Source organism: Perca fluviatilis, chromosome 2 (assembly GCF_010015445.1).
Source record: "Perca fluviatilis chromosome 2, GENO_Pfluv_1.0, whole genome shotgun sequence".
NCBI lineage: Eukaryota > Metazoa > Chordata > Actinopteri > Perciformes > Percidae > Perca > Perca fluviatilis.
This window is the reverse complement of record NC_053113.1, coordinates 40,345,208-40,364,535: the sequence shown is the minus strand read 5'-3', so window position 1 is coordinate 40,364,535 and position 19,328 is coordinate 40,345,208. Positions and strand designations below refer to the sequence as shown.

Sequence of the window (19,328 nt, the reverse complement as noted above, 5' to 3'; positions counted from 1 at the left end):
CTACTAGCAAAACTAAAAGTGGTACAATAGGAAGCAGTGTTTCATTGGGAACAATTACATGAAAACTAACCTGGGAACTGCTCCATTGATACAACCTTCTTTTTCACCATGTTTGCATGTCTGCTCACCTGTGCTGTCATATAGAGTGCGTGACATGGAGGTGGTGATTATGAGCGTCTCCTTCATGTAAAAGTCAACGAGCCAGCAGCGTAGGTCAACCACACTGATGTTCCACCGTCATTATATAGAGTATATGGAAATCACTTCCTCCGCCCCTGATCTCAAACTTCTTCATGCCAAGAGTGACAGAAAATTGGGCGGGAGGGGTCACTGATTTAAAAAAGAAATGTAAATGCAAAAGATACATGCTGGAAAAATCATTTGTTAAAGGCAAAATATGTGTCAAAAAATTCTGAATTAAGTAGTGTGTTGCTGCAGAGACGTCTAAGCCTATACATTGTATCTAACAGACTAAATCCTGGCAAAAATTACACTATAATAATTTTAATATTAATATTTTCAATGAAAATGAGAATAATGATAGAAAAATGATCATTCCCTACAATATCGTGAATAATATCGCAATCGAAATATCAGTGAAAATAATCACAATTACATATTCTCCTCCTATCGTGCAGCCCTAGTTGGAATTTTGTTCTTCCGAGAGTGTTAAGTGCCCCCATTGTAACCTCTCCAACGCATCATATTGTCATTCTCAACAAGTTTTCACTTCAGGCTGATGTGTCATAAAGCACAACGGTGTTTGCGAGCCTAGGTGATTTATGAAGCATCTCTTTCATATCAAGGTGGAAGTCGATGTCTTCAAAAGGCTTTAAGGATGACACTTCGAGAATGTGAACAGATTAATCAAAGTGGATTATCTTTGCGGCCGAAAGTACTCTCCAGAGGTTGACCTTCTTTAGAATTCCATCACTGGGACATGGAACACCACTGTGAGTGTGTTTTCAAAGATAAGGGATTGATATGCCAGGAGGGTGATGAAGTGAGTGTGTGTGCAAGTGCGCCTCACATGCGGTTACGTTATGACATAGCACCATCCACAGTTTCGCCACAGAACATTTGTATGAATTACATTTAGTTGGAAGGGTTTGTCACCCATGACAACCTGCTCTTTCCCAGTTTTCCGGCATCTAAGGACCTTGAGAACGTCACCTCTTCTTCATCCTCCATTTCTATCGGCTTTTCTACCTCCGAGGCAGGAGACGTGAACGCAGGCCTGAGATGACAGACCAGTGACGAATCAGAGTGAAAATGCTTGACCCAACAGTTCATTCAATTATGCATTTACCTTCACCCAACACGATTTCCATAAATGGCGTCAGAACTCCTTTTTTACTAGGCTAGAAACACTTTATGCAGTAGATGTGACATGTATTTGCTTCAAGTGAACAGCATTATCAGCATTTCACAGCTTGAAATCTTCTTGGCTGAAAACAAGGGCAAAGATTCTCTTGTACCTTTTTAAACATTTTCCATGACAACGCATTGCAGGGCAAAATATATCTCAAAAACTTGGAACTGGGCCCAAACTAACTGCCAGGCGTCATGCAGGGTTTTAAATTAATGTGAAGACCTGCGCAGATATATATCCAAAACGGTCTTCCACTCACAGCAAGTCAACTGTAAAAAAAAAAATATATATTTTGTTAGTCTTTTATATGTGAAGATGTAATACAGCAAAGTACAGTATATATTTTTGCATGATTCACTCCCACCTGCTGTTCATCACAGCTCTCTTAAGATTGCTTTCCCAAGTATTAGGTTACATTTTGAACATAACTGGTCTCCTGTGGAACCACAGCACACACTTTTAAATATGCCCAAATATACTCGTGAAGTGTCATTTCTGCAACATTAAAGTCTTGTACTTCCAGAAAATACTGTGAAACACCCTGCATAATGCCAACTTAGGGTCCAATTCAGGCTGCATTACTGTAACGTACACAATCCTTTGCATCCCAAGTGTCTAGTGATTTAGTAAAGGTATTTCTCAGGTGCTTACCTGTAGTGTAGAGGGGAAAAATGCAAACAACAAATCATTGGAATATTATTGTTTTTTTTTCTCATCTTAGAAATCATTGGAATAATATTGTTTTGTTCATTTACACTTGATGAACATAACAAATCATGTTCCCAAAATTATTGTTCCACAGTGATTGTAAAATTGGGGTTTGGAATTATGCATTTCCCTTGTGTTCTATAAGAAGTCTGACAGTATCATGTCACGCTAGACTGAAGCCAGAGGAGAGGAGTGGTGTATGTGCTGTTATCCTGGGGGTTGTCAGATAAAGACTTAGGAGGTTTGAGTTCTGGATTGCCTGTAGGGGAACTTCATCTGCATGCGCTGGGCTTTTGCAAAGCACTGGTGCAGCCACATAATATCCAGCAATTGTCTGTAACACAAGGACATTTTATTTCTAGTAGAGCAGGGAGTAGATATGAGCTCTCCAAAATCACTTTGAAACATTTCAGTTTTTATCAAATACAGCTCAACTGGACTGAAGCGTGTCCTCATGGCGTTGTGTCATGCACCCGTGTGGGGTGTACACCACAAACCATCTTGCAGGTATTGCTGAGTGATAGAAGAACTGCAGGGACTGTGGTTGTGGTGTGTTATCTTTATATCGTGACTGCCATACAAACAGAGGTTTCATTGTTGAGCATACCTGTACAGTTCAACTCAACATTTTCGTCTATTAAAAGATTTTGGCTACACACCTGATTTGTTCCGAGGGTTCAGGCAGTACAGCTAGACAGAAGTAAGCTTGCGTCTTTTCATATTACATTTAAATTAAAGGTGTAGTAAGCAATGTTAATCTAATACATTTTTGGTCAAATTCAGCCCTGGCTGTGTAAATGCAAAACAAACGGAAAGGTGTGCACGGGCCAAACAACACTATTTCAGCCAATCAGCACCAGGTAGCGTTTGCAAGCAGTTGATTAGGGAGAGGGGGGAGGCAGCGGCTGGCCAGGAGAATACAAATTTAAAAAGAAGTTGTATGATCAGGAAAGGAGGAAGAGCCTTGTTAACATCAGTGAGGCGTTTCAATACTTAGATTTTACAATTTACATTTTATTCAAATGACTTCATAACCGTTAATTAATTTAGATTTTAAAGCTTTTTTGAAACTCAACAAAGATGTACACATTTTCAACTCATCATTAAGTTAATTCCATAATTTAACCCCCAAAACTGAAACAATTCTATATTTTACATTAGTCCTCACTTTACCAGTTTCAAAGATAGAGAACCGTCTTAAATTATAATTACCTTCTCTTATAGGGCTCTCCTCATTATGGACACGTGAGTAATAACGTTAGCTTTGCTGTTTCACTGTTTGCTGTTGTTTGTGATAGCTGCTCCCAACTGGCTGGCTTTACAGCAGTTTGCTAATCCACAACCTAACGTAAGATAATATGGACTCTGCCGTATTTCGTTTCGTCATCAGACACACTAACAGAAGTGGTTGCTATGGGAATGCACATCCATGAATCCATGACATTCTGAGGGGGGCTGTATTTGTTTGGCAGTTGAGTTCAAATATCAAAAATTTTCGGCAAGCATCGCTTACTGCACCTTTAAGTCTGAAACTTTCATGTCAACATGACATCATGACTTTGCGTAAACATACACGCCACTTTCTAAAGCCAAGTGGTGTGTTATCTGTACACATTTTGAGCTATCCGCGTGTATGTCTACACCCAGCGGTTGGGTTTAGTAAAATAAGAACGGGACGGTTTGGTTTAGGAAAACAATAACGGGACGTGGGACAACAACGGCACGGTTGGGTTTAGGAAAGAAGAACGGCACGGTTGGGTTTAGGAAAAGAAGAACGGCACGGTTGGGTTTAGGAAAAGAAGAACGGCACGGTTGGGTTTAGTAAAATAAGAACGGCACGGTTGGGTTTAGGAAAAGAAGAACGGCACGGTTGGGTTTAGTAAAATAAGAACGGCACGGTTGGGTTTAGTAAAAGAAGAACGGCACGGTTGGGTTTAGTAAAATAAGAACGGGACGGTTTGGTTTAGGAAAAGAAGAACGGCACGGTTGGGTTTAGTAAAATAAGAACGGCACAGTTGGGTTTAGGAAAAGAAGAACGGCACGGTTGGGTTTAGTAAAAGAAGAACGGCACTGTTGGGTTTAGTAAAAGAAGAACGGCACGGTTGGGTTTAGTAAAAGAAGAACGGCACTGTTGGGTTTAGTAAAATAAGAACGGCACGGTTGGGTTTAGGAAAAGAAGAACGGCACGGTTGGGTTTAGGAAAAGAAGAACGGCACGGTTGGGTTTAGTAAAAGAAGAACGGCACGGTTGGGTTTAGTAAAAGAAGAACGGCACGGTTGGGTTTAGTAAAAGAAGAATGGCACGGTTGGGTTTAGGAAACGTGACACATGGGACACGATCCCCGGCCTCCTGGGTGAAAGTCCTGTGTTGTTTGACCCATCCACCACCCTGACCAACCTCCCTACGTGGATTTTCGGGCTTTCATGCTACTCGCTACTTGGTGTAAATTGACACGCAATCGCAAGGTAATGTAAGTCAATGGAGGCCAAACGGCGTTGATAAACACACTAAACCACGAGTATGCGTCTTGATAACAAGATAACGAATTGGCGTGTGATACATACGCCACTTCATGAGATCACTCTGTTCATGTGGCCGTATTGAAAACGTGTTATTACAGCCTCTGTCAAAAAAAGGCAATTTTGTGTCAAATAAGCTGATGAAATGGGAAATCTTAAATGAAATCTTTGTTTTTGCCTCAGGCACAACCTTTTTACCTTCCATGGTAAAGTTGGAAAAAAACAAAACGAAAACCTGAAGCCATCGGCATCACAGTCCACCACGTGATGGCAGAGGCTTGAGCTTCACCTTGGCATCAATCTGAGTGGGATTAATGGCTGCATACAAGATACCACTTGCTTATGAATTAAGAAAAAAAAAATGAACCTGTGATAGCTGTCTCATATGAATGGGTCTAACTTGGGTTAAATGCTCATGCTGACCCATGTCATATACGTACGACTGTTGCAATACGGGCAAAGTAGGGCAATGAATATGGTCCTAATATTCAAGGATATATATATAAGAATTTTTACTTAGTTTTTGTCTTTTTGAAATCCCTCCTTACCTTTATATTTCCATCCCTCCTGAAATTATATTTTAATTGGTTAAAATGAACTTGTTGAAATGAACAGACAAAATGCAAGTTCAGCTTCATTATCATACAACAAAAAAATATCATCCAAAACCTTCTGACAGTACTGTACCCAAATGTATGTGACAGTGCATTCTGCAAGTTTGCATTTGTCAGACTTTGGCAAAATAGCAGTAGATTTTGTGTAACATAGACTTGGAGTTGTTTTTATCGTGAAAAGACGTGACGGTAGTTTTACATATCACGTTTGTATTTATTTTTTATTATCATCTCAGTAAGTATTGTGGTATTTCAAAGGCTTTGATACCAGGGAACGATTTGAAGGTAATGAGGAAAATAAACCTGTGCGTTTCTGTCTGGATTTCAGTTCAGTTCAGGTTTTACTGACATCCTCCATTACGTACAAGCATTGTATGCTGCATTTATTTTTACACATACCAGTGTTATGAAAAGATGAGCAGGTCTTATTCATCACACAGTTGCTTCAACATGACACTGCAGTGTGAAAACAGGTTTTCTCAATTACTCTGGCCCGCCTTCCCATGTTTGTTGGTCTAACCGGAGGGACACTCGCAGGCATTCGTTACATGAAGTGCTCCGATGGAAACACAGTAGAGACAAGATGAGAAAATTGAAGAAGGAATTGGTTTGTGGGCGTTGTCGTGAGGACGTGTGTGCCTGTGATACTACCTTTCACAGTGCCCTAGAAGTGTGTTTAAGTTGTGGTGTTTTCATTGGAGCAGCAGCAGCAGAGATGCAAGCTTCTGCATGCTGCCAGGAGAAAGGAGAGCATGCTTGTGTTGCTGTTTGTGGAGGAGTTGGCTCTATTAATCGGGTTATTCATTCCGTATTATCGCTGTTAAAAGCTGGAGGCACTGACCATTTCTTACAGCTCAACCTCATCAATTATTCACAAAAAACACTAAATTATTCACAGAACTCTGGACACAGGTGAGAGGATATTACAGCTGTTGCACTTCACCAGCTGTGTCACCTCTTGTTCAGTAGATGGCACGTCCAAAGTTTCTACTTCTGTTACCACTCACAGCTTTGTGTTGATCTATTGTGATTGGCTAAAATATTTAAAGAAATTCTCACAAACATAAAAAGCAGGTTTTCCAGAGCTGCACTAGGGCATATTTTCTTATTAAACAATAATCTACTACTCTCCTATAAGTCTGTATCATGAACTGATCTGCAACAAAATTGCTCTAAATAAGACACTACAGATTCTCCATATTTGCTCAAATAAAATTCTAGGGTGCGCTATAAACGATGGAAATCTTGGTTAATGGTTGTATACAAAGTGAAGCATCAAAATAATGCTGGAATGATTACTTCATTAATTGATCAACAGAAAATGCATTAACAGCACTTTTGATAAGCAATTGATTGTTGAAATCAAACCAAGCTTTTTTTGAAAATGTTGAGGAAATTGTGATGAGTATTTTTATGAAATGTGAATACAAAATAATTGAATCCATCAATTATTTTTTTCTTAATGGATAATTAAAAAAATATATTTGTTGTGCAGCCCTAAACCATTAGTCTGGGGAGTCTGCTCTGTATTTTCTACTGCACAAGAGGATGTGATCAACGGGCATAGTTCAAATGATGAAATGATAGTACGCAATTGGATAGTCCTTCAACCAATCAGACCAACGATCCGGATGACGTACTTTGCAGAGCGAAAGCCGGTCGGTAGTAAAAACAAAAAACGGTCGCAAACGCATCCTTCTTTTGTAGGAATTGTTCCAGGGCAAGTTTCTGCTCCGTTTTCAGAGAAAACGGCATCAACGGGTCGCTGGGCTTCGGTTAAACCCGCCAATAGCGCGGCAGGTGGATAAGCCAGTTTGTGATTGGTTCCCGCAGATTTGTAACGGAAGCAGGATAGATAAACATACGGGTTTCCAGCCTGAGCTGCAGGGAGAAATCAAATCGCTGGCAGATCGGGCTGGTTTTACCCGGTTTAATAAACCATCAGATTTAAACACAAAACTTGCCCAACATTTCAGTCACCTGCTGCCTTTTAGGAGCCACCAACTGATGCCCAGAATACCTATTTAAACTGCATCGTGACGCCACTTGTGAGTATGTGTGTGAGCTGAATATGATGAAGTGCTTCCCTGTCAAAGGGTTACTTACAGCCGCGCTGTCCCAGGAGGGTTTGTTGTGTGACACTGGCAGAGGGAGTGCAGTGACCCCTGTGATGGCCAGCCGAGGGACAGAGGCCAGCTCTCACTGTGTGTGTGTGTGTGTGTGTGTGTGTGTGTGTGTGTGTGTGTGTGTGTGTGTGTGTGTGGACAAACCTCTCAGTGGTCGCTTAAATAATCACCACAGGGACCAGCTACTATTGCTTTGTTACAGGCCTGCATCCCCACTTCAGAAATAAGTCTGACACATAAACGAATGGACTTCATTCTGTCGCACTTTGAACCTCACACAATGCAAAATACAGCTAACAAGCAGGCTTACTGACTGCTCCAAATGGAAGCCTCTGGTGGCCAAACTGGCCAAAGTCCCATCTTTCTGCCTCGTTGTGTTTCTCCTTGTCTTATTGCTTTCTTATCTCATTGTCATTGACATGCTATTATCCATTTTATTGTTTTGTTCCGGCACATATTACACTCATCCATCTCGCGTGGGATCCCTGTTCATCCCGCACATGGTTTCTTCCATTTTGTCTCAACGTTTGTTAGGTACAGCTTAGTCTCACATTGCCAGAGCTTTACTTCACAGCGCTGTGTCAGCGAGTATGGTCTGGCTACACCGCTTATCTCTTCTGGGATAGAGGGGAGAAAAAAACCCGCTCAGGCTTGTTTGTATTTCTTTGAACCAATCACAGTCGTCCTGGGTGCGGCTAAGCCCTGGATGCAGCGACGGTGCCTTTGCCAAATAGATAGCAGAGATAGCAGAAGGGAAGGGACCTGTAAGCTATTGTTCCCTGTGCTTTTTTTGTTTGTATCAGGTTGTTTTATGTTTTGCATCCATATCAATATAAAAATTTTGTTTATTTGTTGGTCATTGAGTGAAATTTGGGCATATGTTTAAACTGTTCTTGACTTGTGTATGTTTGCTGAGACTGGTTAGTTATTTTTGTAATTCTTTCAGAATCATTTTATCTTGAAAGCAAGCTCTCATGTAATTTCAAGAATTATTTTTCTGAACCAGCATTGCCATTTTTTCATACTCCGGTCATAACGCCATTGCATTTTTGAAACATAATGATGAGGCATAGAAGCAGCATTGTTAATAAACCAGGTTTATTGGAGTAAATTATTCATGCCGACATAACTAATCAGTAATGATGCACTGCTTTCCAGTAAGCAAATTAACAAAATGTTATTAAACTACAGCAAAATGACAATCCTGTACATGTAATGATGTACACTTAGTGTTCATGAACAAAAAAATTTAAAAAAACTTTAATATGATTTTGGATTCCAATTTGAACTCTAACAATAGAAGCATCAACAACATTCTTGCATGCTATGACTTTTTCATGTCTCCATTATTGTATATCCTGCTGGTCCAAGGCCAGAAAGACCGGCTGAAACCAATTGAGATTCTTTTTAAACAAGCCTTTAAAGATTTTCATCGTTTTTCATCTATATCACCATAATTGTAACATATTGTCCGAATACATCCTCTTAAGTTTAGAAAATCTCATTCTGTTTTCAGAAGTTCGATTGGTATTTAAGATCATTTTCATGCTTCTTCTCCACCATTGAAGATGTTTTTATTGGCTCCGTTCTGAGCCAATGAGCAGAACCTGTCGATCCGCTCTTAACTGTGGGTCGCCCCTGAACCACAAGAATGACCATCAGACATTGGAATATGCTTACATGCATCTGAGCTTAAAACTTGCACAGACTTTCATTTTTTGTCACACGGTGCAAATAAATGTATATTGAGCAACCAGTCATGTCGACATTCATTTGACTGTGATTCAGATTTCTAATTTCTAAAGCTGTAATTTCATAGTTGTACTAGATTAATGTGCTGGTATTTCTACGTTGATGTGTGCTTGTAGATTAGTCTGTGTAATTGGTAGTGTGATAGAGACTATGTAATGGTGTTGCATGTAAATGAACGTTTTTAGTGACTGGTGATTGTTCTATGTGTAGCTGCTGCACCGGGACTGCAGATGGAAATTTGCTAATAGCTAAATATGACATTAATCATCTCTTTTCTGTGCATAGTTCTTGTTTAATAAAGACTATACTGTTCTAAACGTTAGAGGTGGGCATGAAAAAAAAAAAAAAACGGTAGACACAGGGACATTGCTGCTACGAAAACAACGGAAATCCACCATCGCAATACCAATGACTAGACTTTTTCAGTCATAACTTACAGTGAAACACTGTTGTATCCTTCTTTGTATTTTGTTATGAGTCATCTATTTATTATTTAGCACTAATTGTTCACTAAGCAACCTGTACCTACACAAATATGTAGGAGGTTTTAAGTGATGAACAATGTTCAGGAGTGTTAATTAGCACTGCACATGTTTCCTGTCCAAGCTGATATAACTGAATCTGCCTCAGAGTCACTAATGTAGTATAATGTTGTTGATTAGGATACAACATACTTCAGAAATGCCTTGTTTAAAACAATTGTGTATCAAAAAGATGATTCTGCTCCGATGCAGTCTTTCGGGTTAATGATATTGGTTTATAAGATTCAGTCATTACAATTAAGAAGATATCTGAGACCTTGAAATGTTACTTACATAACAATATATTAGGCTCATTCTTTCTTTTTTGTTGTAAAGTAAAGCATAGTTTATTTTATTTTATTATAATAAAGGCTGTAACTTACTATTTTCAGGTCAGGTAATCACAGGTAGTTGTTTGCAGTTTTTCTACATAGTGTTGGATTTATTGCGTGCTCTCATGCATTTAACCATGCGATAAATGTGTTAACCACATTGGAGTGTGTTGTTATGTGCCCTGCTATTGATTTTCGGAGAATGTCCTCTTAGGAATGTTAAAGCGTTATATATTGATATGCTTGCCATGTGCTTGCAAACATTTCCAGTTCCCAGCAAGGAGAATCTTATCACGGTGTCTGACTTTGTCAACACTATTAAATTTAGAGGGAGTCAGAGATTAATAACTTCCACGTAAGGAGAAAATAGGAAGAGGCGCAGGCTTGGGAGCGTACAGAAAGATTAATGAGTACCAAAAACAATGAATTTTCCATTCGATAATAGAATGGCAGATGTTACATTTTACAAGTCTTCCCAGTTTCTTCATCAGATAAGAGCTTGTTCAAGGATCACCAAGACATGACCTATTTTTTTTAGATACACATTTTGTCCTCTCTGCAGACTTCAGATTAACACCGACCTATTTTTAAGTCAGAAATGGTACTTTTTTTTTCCACAAGGCTTCATTCCGCCCTCAGCTATGGGCATTGTAATGAGCAACGTGATTGCTACTTTTATTGAACGTTTGGCCTGGCAGTAATAGAAATGCAAAGATGTGTAATGTGTAAAAGTGGCCCTGTGGAGGCTGGTAACTGAGGAAAAAAGGCAGATTGCAGGACAATCTTTAAGCCACAGCTTATGTAATACTGAATGTACCAACATGTTAATACACACACACACACACACACACACACACACACACACACACACACTCACAAACAAACATGTCATTATCGTTATGATGGATGCCTAGCAGTTCTCAAATATCAGCAGTGGGAAAAACACATCAGTGCAGCATTGATGAGAATTTTGAATACAGATGCAACTTTGAGCAGCAGAAAGATGGTAAGGAGCCAAAAATCATCCTTGACAACAACAGAAACAAATGAGGTGTGCATAGTGTGAACAATGTCACCGGCAGCACCAGCAGGAAGGGAACGACGGCCTGTTAGCTGTTTCCCATAAAAGACAGGATGTGTCAGCACACAATGCATTGTAGACCAGAGGTGGAAGACAGGTACATGCTACAAGGGCAGTGGATTTCTCGGGGAGCCGAGAAGTGCTCTTTTCAGTCAACCGCACATTGTGTGACCCCCCCCCCCCCCCCACCCCCAGGCATTATAGATTTGGTCAAGGCTTTGCGAGGAAAACCTCCAGTCATGCTTCACCCACAGCTCGGTCAATCAATCAAACTATTTCTCACGTGAAATTATTTTTAAAAAAAATTGCAATTCCAGTAAAATGTAATCAACATTTCAGAAGCGTAGAAAAGAAGTGTAGAAAATAAGAAAAAAATGTCAGAATCAAGAAAATGTCAGGCCACTTATTCTATAGTCTATATCGATGACGTTGATTGTTCAGGTGCTGCCGGATGTCCCTCATTTCGGCCGGATGTCCGTCCCCTTCCTCTTTCTTTGTGTTGGCATTCTAAACTCACTACACAACTCACAACTTTTGAACGTACACATGTTCCACCAAAATAAGTTCCCTCTCGAGGCTAATTTGCAGCGGCACTGTGGCTCTGTCCAAGACGATTGTGATTGCTTTAAAGAAATGCCAATAAGCCAGAGCACGTTTTTCTCCCATCCCATGCCAGAGGAGGAGGGTCTGGCAATGCAAAACTACTTATTCTATGAATGTGTATCGTGGTAATTTAGGCCTATAGATTGGATGAAAACCTTTAGCAAATTTGCTAAATTGTTAAAAATATTGCATTATGACAGCAGATCAGTGCATGGAAACACAAAAATGTATGAAAATCGGAACCTTTTTAAAAACAAAACGGACGAGAAACTACAACTAATAACAACCACACAACTACAGAAAAATGTCATTGGATGTGAGCTGTAAATTAATATAACGTCCTACCTCACGGATAGACTTTAACATGCACAATCGTGCAGGAAGACCAGCAGTGAGTTCTTCATACAGTTGTCTGTTTTCCTGATGTGTGCTGTGTAAAATCTGGGGCAAACGTCCGCTATAAATCACTTACATTCCTCAAGAGGCTTCTCATGAAGTCTATAGTGTTTCCTTGATTTATTTTTTAGTGTGTACAAAGACACAAACCTACACATCACCTTTAAGGCGGTGGTTGCCTGTTTGATCCTCCTCCTCCCATCTTGTGACATGGGGAAATCCAAATGAATGTTGAATTTCATCCTTGGGTATTTCTTTTTTTGGGCTAGAAGTAGGCAATACTATAATCTTCGCTCCAGGTGAGCAAGTTACTGTAGCCGCCTCTTGTGAACAGAAGCCAAAAAAAGTCAGTGCACCTCTTTGAAAAGGTTTTGCACATTAGAAAGCCATTGCTTAAACTCTTCTATCTCAACAGCGTTTTCACCACCACAGACATGGAGTAGTATCTTAGGTTGGAGGGTGGTAACGTGTCTGGAACTGGGCCTTTTGTGTGGTGTGTGGTGCTTTGTTTTATGTTGGGCACACAGTTCTACTTCTAATTAGCATTCAGTGTTGATGTTCCAGTTTATGTAATGAGTCCTTTTCAAAATCCTACCGGCAAATCTACTGTTAATCTCTTCTTGTCTGAAGCCTTTGGTAACAATGTTCTGTCCTCATTACACCTAACAAAGTGTCTCTACCTGAAAGACCGCAAAGCACCTTCCTTTATGTAATCACTGGAGACAACCAAAGTGCCTGTCTCTCGAGTGATGATGAAAGGAAATAGTTTACCTGCCATGTTAACCTGGGTAGCGTCTAATTTGCACGGAAGTTGAAAGTTATTGAGTAGAATTCTTCCCAGGCACTGTTTTAAAATTTTTTACTTACAGAATATGATTATTTGCTATATCCCATGCTCCTTCAGCTTTATGTAACATTACATGGTAGTGTATCAAGTATTCTTCATCTAAAAATTAAGCAGATTTAACATTATTACCCACGACACAGTAATCTTATACAAGCAAATACTCAATACAAAAACTTTTTAGTCATCAATTTATCAAAGCACAATGATACAATTCCATTTATCAGCTTCACTGTTCTGTGAACTCTGGTTCTTCTGTGTGGATATGCCCTCGCGCCCCAAAAAGATGTTTTTACCATTAACTTGGTATACAGGCGCCTGGGTAGCTCACCTGGTAGAGCGCGTGCCCATATGTAGAGGTTCACTCCTTGGCGCAGCATCCGCTGGTTCCACTCCGACCTGCGGCCCTTTGCTGCATGTCGTTCCCCCTTTCATATCTTAAGCTGTCCTAAAGGCCTAAAATGCCCCAATAAATAATCTTAAATCTTGGTATACAGTTGATTCATGAACTGAGGTATCATGGAACCTGCTCAAGTTTAGCACTTACTATTTGCCTAAACTAGTGCAGTGCCCATTTGGAGCGCTCCTCTTTGGAACGGGTTGATTGCTTGGTTCCCAGTATTTCTTTTCCCACAACTTTATCTAACTATAAGCGCGGTTCAATCAAGCTCGGCTTATAGAGATTCAGTGTGTCTCCTTTTCTTTGTCTAGCCTGTCGCACATCCAAGTAGCGATGTGGACGGGGCAGAGAAAGCAGGGAGCCCGGCTCAGCCTGCTTAGGAAGCCGCTACAGCGCGCAGAACTGCCGGAGAAATGTGCGCAACCGCCGTGCTGGAGAGCCCAAGAGCCTGGGCGTTCATCTAACGTCTTTGTGTACGATTCATTTCATCATTTGCATGTAGGGTAGACAGTAGTCCCTTTTTGGCAGATGATCACTTCTTGGCACACAAGAAGCCCACTGCCAAGACATGCTTGGGCAACCCGTTCTCATTCCCAAGTTGTCAAATACTGACGCTTGGTCAATAGGGTTGGGCATCGAGAACCGATTCCTAATCGGAATCGTTTAAAAAATTACGATTCCATCGGAATCGTTTCGTTACTGGAATCGTTTGGAATCGTTTGGAGGATTTGGTTTCAAATCTGATCATGGGTTCCAAATTTAATATGCACAAGTTTTGGTTTCCGTAGCAGCCAGGCGCTTGTTGTGTTGCAGCCATGGAGCACAGTAAGTGGTGCTCTAGTGTGGCTTTATTTTGCATTGAAAAAGCCCGGTAAAATTGCAAACCACCATTGAATCAAAATAAAACTTTCCTCTTATTTGTGAAATAAGCATGTGACCCGTTTCAACTACACCCCTCAAATAATTGGAATCGAGAATCGATAAGAACCGGAATCGAAAGGAAGAATCTGAATTGGAATCAGAATCGTAAAAATCCAAACGATGCCCAACCCTATTGGTCAATGGCTCTCAGCGTCAGATACCAACACAAAAGGCACCCTTTAGCGTCTGTATTGGACGCACCGCGGCGCTGTAAGAGTTTATCGGTGTTTTAAGCCCCCAACATCTCCTTCCAGGCAGCGCTGCCTGTAAGGCACTAGGATTAGGCAATGGTTAGGGTTAAGGTTAGGGTTAGGTGCCGTGAAGTCAACGGTTGCAGCGCTGCCTTGAAGTCGATTAGGCAATGGTTATGGTTAAGGTTAAGGTTAGGGTTAGGTGCCTTGAAGTCAATGGTCGCAGCGCTGCCTGGAAGCAGACGTTGGGGGCTTAAAACACCATCGAGCGCTGTAAGATGGCGTAGTATGAAGAGCGACAAGGGTAAAGAGTAGTATTAAAGACCGAAAATCCACCTGTAAGGAGGCAGGTTTGGTGGTGGGTGGGTAAAACAACACAAGACTTTCACCCCCTGCGCAAGTGGAAGACACACACACACACACACACACACACACACACACACACACACACGCACGCACAGTGGTCCCTCGATTTATAGTTAGATACTACTTTTCGGTCACTTATTATATCCATTTTTATCACATCCAGTAAAGTATATCATTTAGGTCATATTAGAGAATACCTGTGAATGAATCTGCAGATACACAATGGGAGTGTTAAGTCTTTCCAATAAGTTGTGTGTAAATAACTGTAATCATATTCTGTGAACTACCAGCTCCAGATACTCATATTAGTATTCATGTTGGTTTTGGCTGTTTAGTAATGTATTGATGTTTAGTTTTAACATTTGACATGTCATGACACAGTAGGGTAAAATTGGATACTATCCCAACATGTATTCTTACACTTCCTGTCACCATGGGTAGGGCAAATAATCATGACGCTATCAATGTTACTCCTTCATACTGTGCTACCTATCTAACCTGCTGTTTCCTTGCTTTACCCCATCATGCTATCAGTGGCTGGGACAAAAAGCAAAGCGAAAGGTGAGTTATTGCCTCCATTTTCTTGCTACATGATTTATGTTGCACACAGTTCCCAATAAACAATGTTTGGATCTCCCTTTTATCTCCCCCAAGAGCCTGGGAAGCATCAACATACGCTGGTCATTTTTTTTTAAGCTTTATTTCTCCAGGAGAGGTTTGCTGAACATATTCGCTGTTTCTCAGATACAACCTGCTTCACATATGTATAGATTCACATGTTCACACCAGGGAGCTGCCCGCCTCACCCAGTCATGCTTTCCCTCTATTTGGCCACTGTGCTGCTCCACTGGAGCAGCTGGGGGGGTTGTTGGTTCAAGGACACCTCAGCGGTAGATGAGGGAGGAGAATGTTTCTCATTTGCTTTACCAACCCACATTTTCCCCCGACATACTGTGCACTCAAACTGCAGACCTTCTGGTCACAAGCCGGCTTCTCATACTTTTTATTTTACCGCTGCCCTTCACTACGGAATGCTTTGTCCTGATATTTGGTGGTGTATTTCACTTCATTGCCATTTAATCTGATCTATCGCCTAATAAATTGTCACTTTCAAATTCATTACGCACTGAGCGGAGTAATCCAGCACCTAGGTTTTTTTTTTTCTTCTTTTTTTTTCTTGCTGCCCACCCACGAATTACTTTTACCTTTTGAAAAAAAAATAATCCTGCTACAGAATATCTGATGATTCACAGACCGTTTCTCTTCCTTTCATATTGGATATTAATTTTCTGCAATTGCTCATGTATTTGGTGGATGATACTATTGTAGCATCCTAACACAAATACCCCAGTGTCTCAGTTTCTGCCTGTATGGTTATTGATGCCAGTTTTAGCGTTGTTACTGATGAAAAACATTTATTTGCTTGTTATTCTGACAGTTTGAAATTTGATGAGTATATTGTTGTCTTTTTTTGTCTTATACAGTAAAATGAAATCCAGCTTTCGAACATATCTTCCTATCATCATATGCTCAGGCTTTTTTTCAGGCCAGTATTTTTGTTTGTTTGGGATTTTTGTTTCTTTTGTTCTTTTTTTTTTTTTTTTTTTAGACATGACTTGAACCAAACTCAATGATTAGTGTTGTTAATGTTCATGAATGAACACCGAGGGTTTTTCTCTTTTTTTCCACACTTTTTGAAAATGCAGTGTTTTCTAATTACAGAAGTAATTAGGGGGCTAGTTTTTAATTAACAGAAGATACACATTCAGCATCCGCACCTTTGGAATCTCGTTCGACGTTGAGAAGCACTTTCAGCACCCTAATTACGGGTAATAACTTCTTAATAATAACGAAGAAGATAATGAATATAACCACATGTATCAGTTTTGAATATTGATTAATAGATTTAGTCAGCCAGGAAGAAAGATCATTCTGGCAGATGTCATTATAATGGAAAACATGCCTCTGGATTTATTTAGCAACACCTTACAATAGGGCTGTTCATTTAATCGGAATTTTAATCGTGATTACGATTTCGGCTCCTAATTATCACAAAAACAAGTAAACTCTTATTTTGTCTTGTGTTCTGAATGAAAACAAAAATGTTCAAATGGGAAAAGTATTAAAGAAATGTCACAGTTCTAGGAGTTTTCACTGTTGATTTGTTTAACTTTAAGTTCAATAATTGCAACATCTTTCCAAAAGTCAATGAGTAATCTTGTTAAAGGTCCAGTGTGTAACATGTTTAGTTGTTCATTATCAAAATCGGTGTTGCCCGTTCACAAACGTGTCCTTTTTCATGAATATTTACCTCCACCATCAATTCCAAGTATTCCTATTGGCTTGAAATTTTACATTTGCATTCACATGACCTGGGGTAGATGGTCCATATTCATGCGCCATCTTGAAATACGTTAGCCAGTAAGGGACATGCAGGACATACTGCTCCGCCTTTGGCATTTTCTCTGTCACATGATAAACTAAGAGGTGCTGCTAATGCTGCTAATAGCTATCGTAGATTCCCGGCCCCGGCAAGTTTGAAGAAGGAAACGTGGAGGACCACACGTATTCAAAATCCAAATTTCAGGAACAGGTGTCATCTTCCTTGCCCAGAAAAAGGATATTTAAGAGAGCAATAGACCGGCTTTTTGAAGCGTGAAGGCTACCGTAGCTGTAATACGTACTTTGAACTGCGTGGTGCGAGAGAGTTGATTGCGATATATACGATCTCAGCGCTAGATGGGAGAAATTCCTACACATTGGACCTTTTAAATAATCGGAATTTCAATATTTACCAAAGTAATCGTGATTATGATTTTTTTCCATTATCGAGCAGCCCAACTTTGACTCACGTGACCGCATTAAAGCAATGCTTTGACCAGTGCCAGTACAGAGAAAAGAACAAATTATTTGTGTAGACAGGCACTGTTTAAAGAGAGTAAATTGAAGGTAAATTGTCTCATGAATGACCATTTCATGGCCATCCCAGACTCATGTTTTTCAGCCACAAGTAGCAAGGTAGTAGGAATTTCTTTGCAAATAGGAAACAAATGCAGCAACTCTATCAGTAGTAAACCATATGGCAGAGGTCAGACATGAAGCAGAAATTACAGTGGTTGTTTTTACAAATGTGTTATGTAACCATTATGAAGGGCATATTCAAGCAGTTTGAATTTAATTGGATTTCTGATAGAGGTTATGATACATTTAAAGAGGATAGGGCAAGGATTCTTAGTGTGATAAGGTTTTATTGAACATCTAAAACATATTTCTGCAGTGGGCTTTGTGGAGATGGAACATGAATCCGTATTGTATATCTCACGTAACAGTGTTTGTAAGTAATATTTGAAGAGCATGTGGTAATTACTCTCATTCATTCCCTCCTTCTCATTCATTGGCTCCTCAACATTTTAAAGGAAATCCATACTTTGAAGTTTGGCGCATGAATCACAGTCAAGCTTATGTTCCACAGAATTCTCATCAATTAAAGCATTCGGTACCACTTTATTTGAAGGGGTGTGCATAAGGCCGGTTACACGTGGCGTGAACGTGGCGTTTCTGTTGCGTGTCAGCTGCGTGGATTTTTCTATGTCTTTACACACCAGAAACGTGTCTGAAGCAGCACTGCTGCTGCTGCTGCTGCTGCTAGCCTTGTCTGTACACATATGTTTCCCATTGATAAAATTAAATACCTTGTTAAACATAAATATATACTGATTTGATTACAGCAAAGACAACATCGACAGTATTGAGGGCAAAATAGGCTACAGAATATTTTGTTCTATATTGACAGGTGCAATAATCGAAAATCGATTTTATTTTTAAATTACATTTATATATCTGCATTTATATCAAAACCTAGAGATTTTCAAACATCAACATGTCATTTATTAATATGGATTTGTGTCTAAACGACATATAACACATCTTTTCCTATTCTATTTTGCCTGGAAATGCTTCCAACACGCTTGCATGTCGCGTGAAAAATAAGCGTTGGTTCTCTTTCTAGCAGGCACGTGTTTTCGGCGCGGCTCGAGCCGCGCGTGTCACGCAGGCAGTGTGTAAGCTCTACCCTGTTAACATGGGAGCCAAAATATAGACGGACACGCCATGCAGCTGACACGCTCGCGCAACGCATCCAGTGTGTAACCGGCCTAAGACTGACATGACACCGTCGTAACCGTGACATGACACCGGTCATGAACGAGTCTTTATGAATGTTTGACCGTTGTAATTTAGCGCCATTTGGTAAACTCTGACACTTTTGATGTAAAGTTAGCAGTGTTTGAGATGTTTTGGTTATGACAACTTGACATTAACCAAGATAATATAACCTGTCAATTTCTTTTTTATGAACCTAGACAGTTATGAGTCTGTTAGCAGTGCTCTAGAGTTGAGTTGATCACTATTAGAAGCATTTCTTGTCTCTGTGTTGCCATTTGTTTGTCACTATGTAGACGTACTCAGAAGATTTCTTAAAAAAAGGATTTGACAAAAATCCCAACGTTCATTTGAGGCACATCAGTCATGTTAGTAAAACCAGTTGAACCTGTAATTTCCTGTTCACCTGGAGACAGTACTG

At 40.1% G+C, this 19,328-nt stretch overlaps 1 protein-coding gene across 4 annotated transcripts in view; it reads left to right on the top strand.

The window, feature by feature from the left end:
- Positions 1-19,328, top strand: part of cadm2b (cell adhesion molecule 2b) — a 180,172-nt gene that overhangs the window by 105,641 nt on the left and 55,203 nt on the right. For 3 of the 4 annotated variants that reach the window (XM_039779598.1, XM_039779607.1, XM_039779589.1), the window contains exon 2: positions 15,281-15,307. The exons of the other annotated variant lie outside the window; for it this stretch is intronic. In XM_039779598.1, the coding sequence (XP_039635532.1) occupies positions 15,281-15,307 (27 nt within the window). The remainder of the gene's footprint in view (positions 1-15,280; positions 15,308-19,328) is intronic. 4 annotated transcript variants of the gene reach the window in all.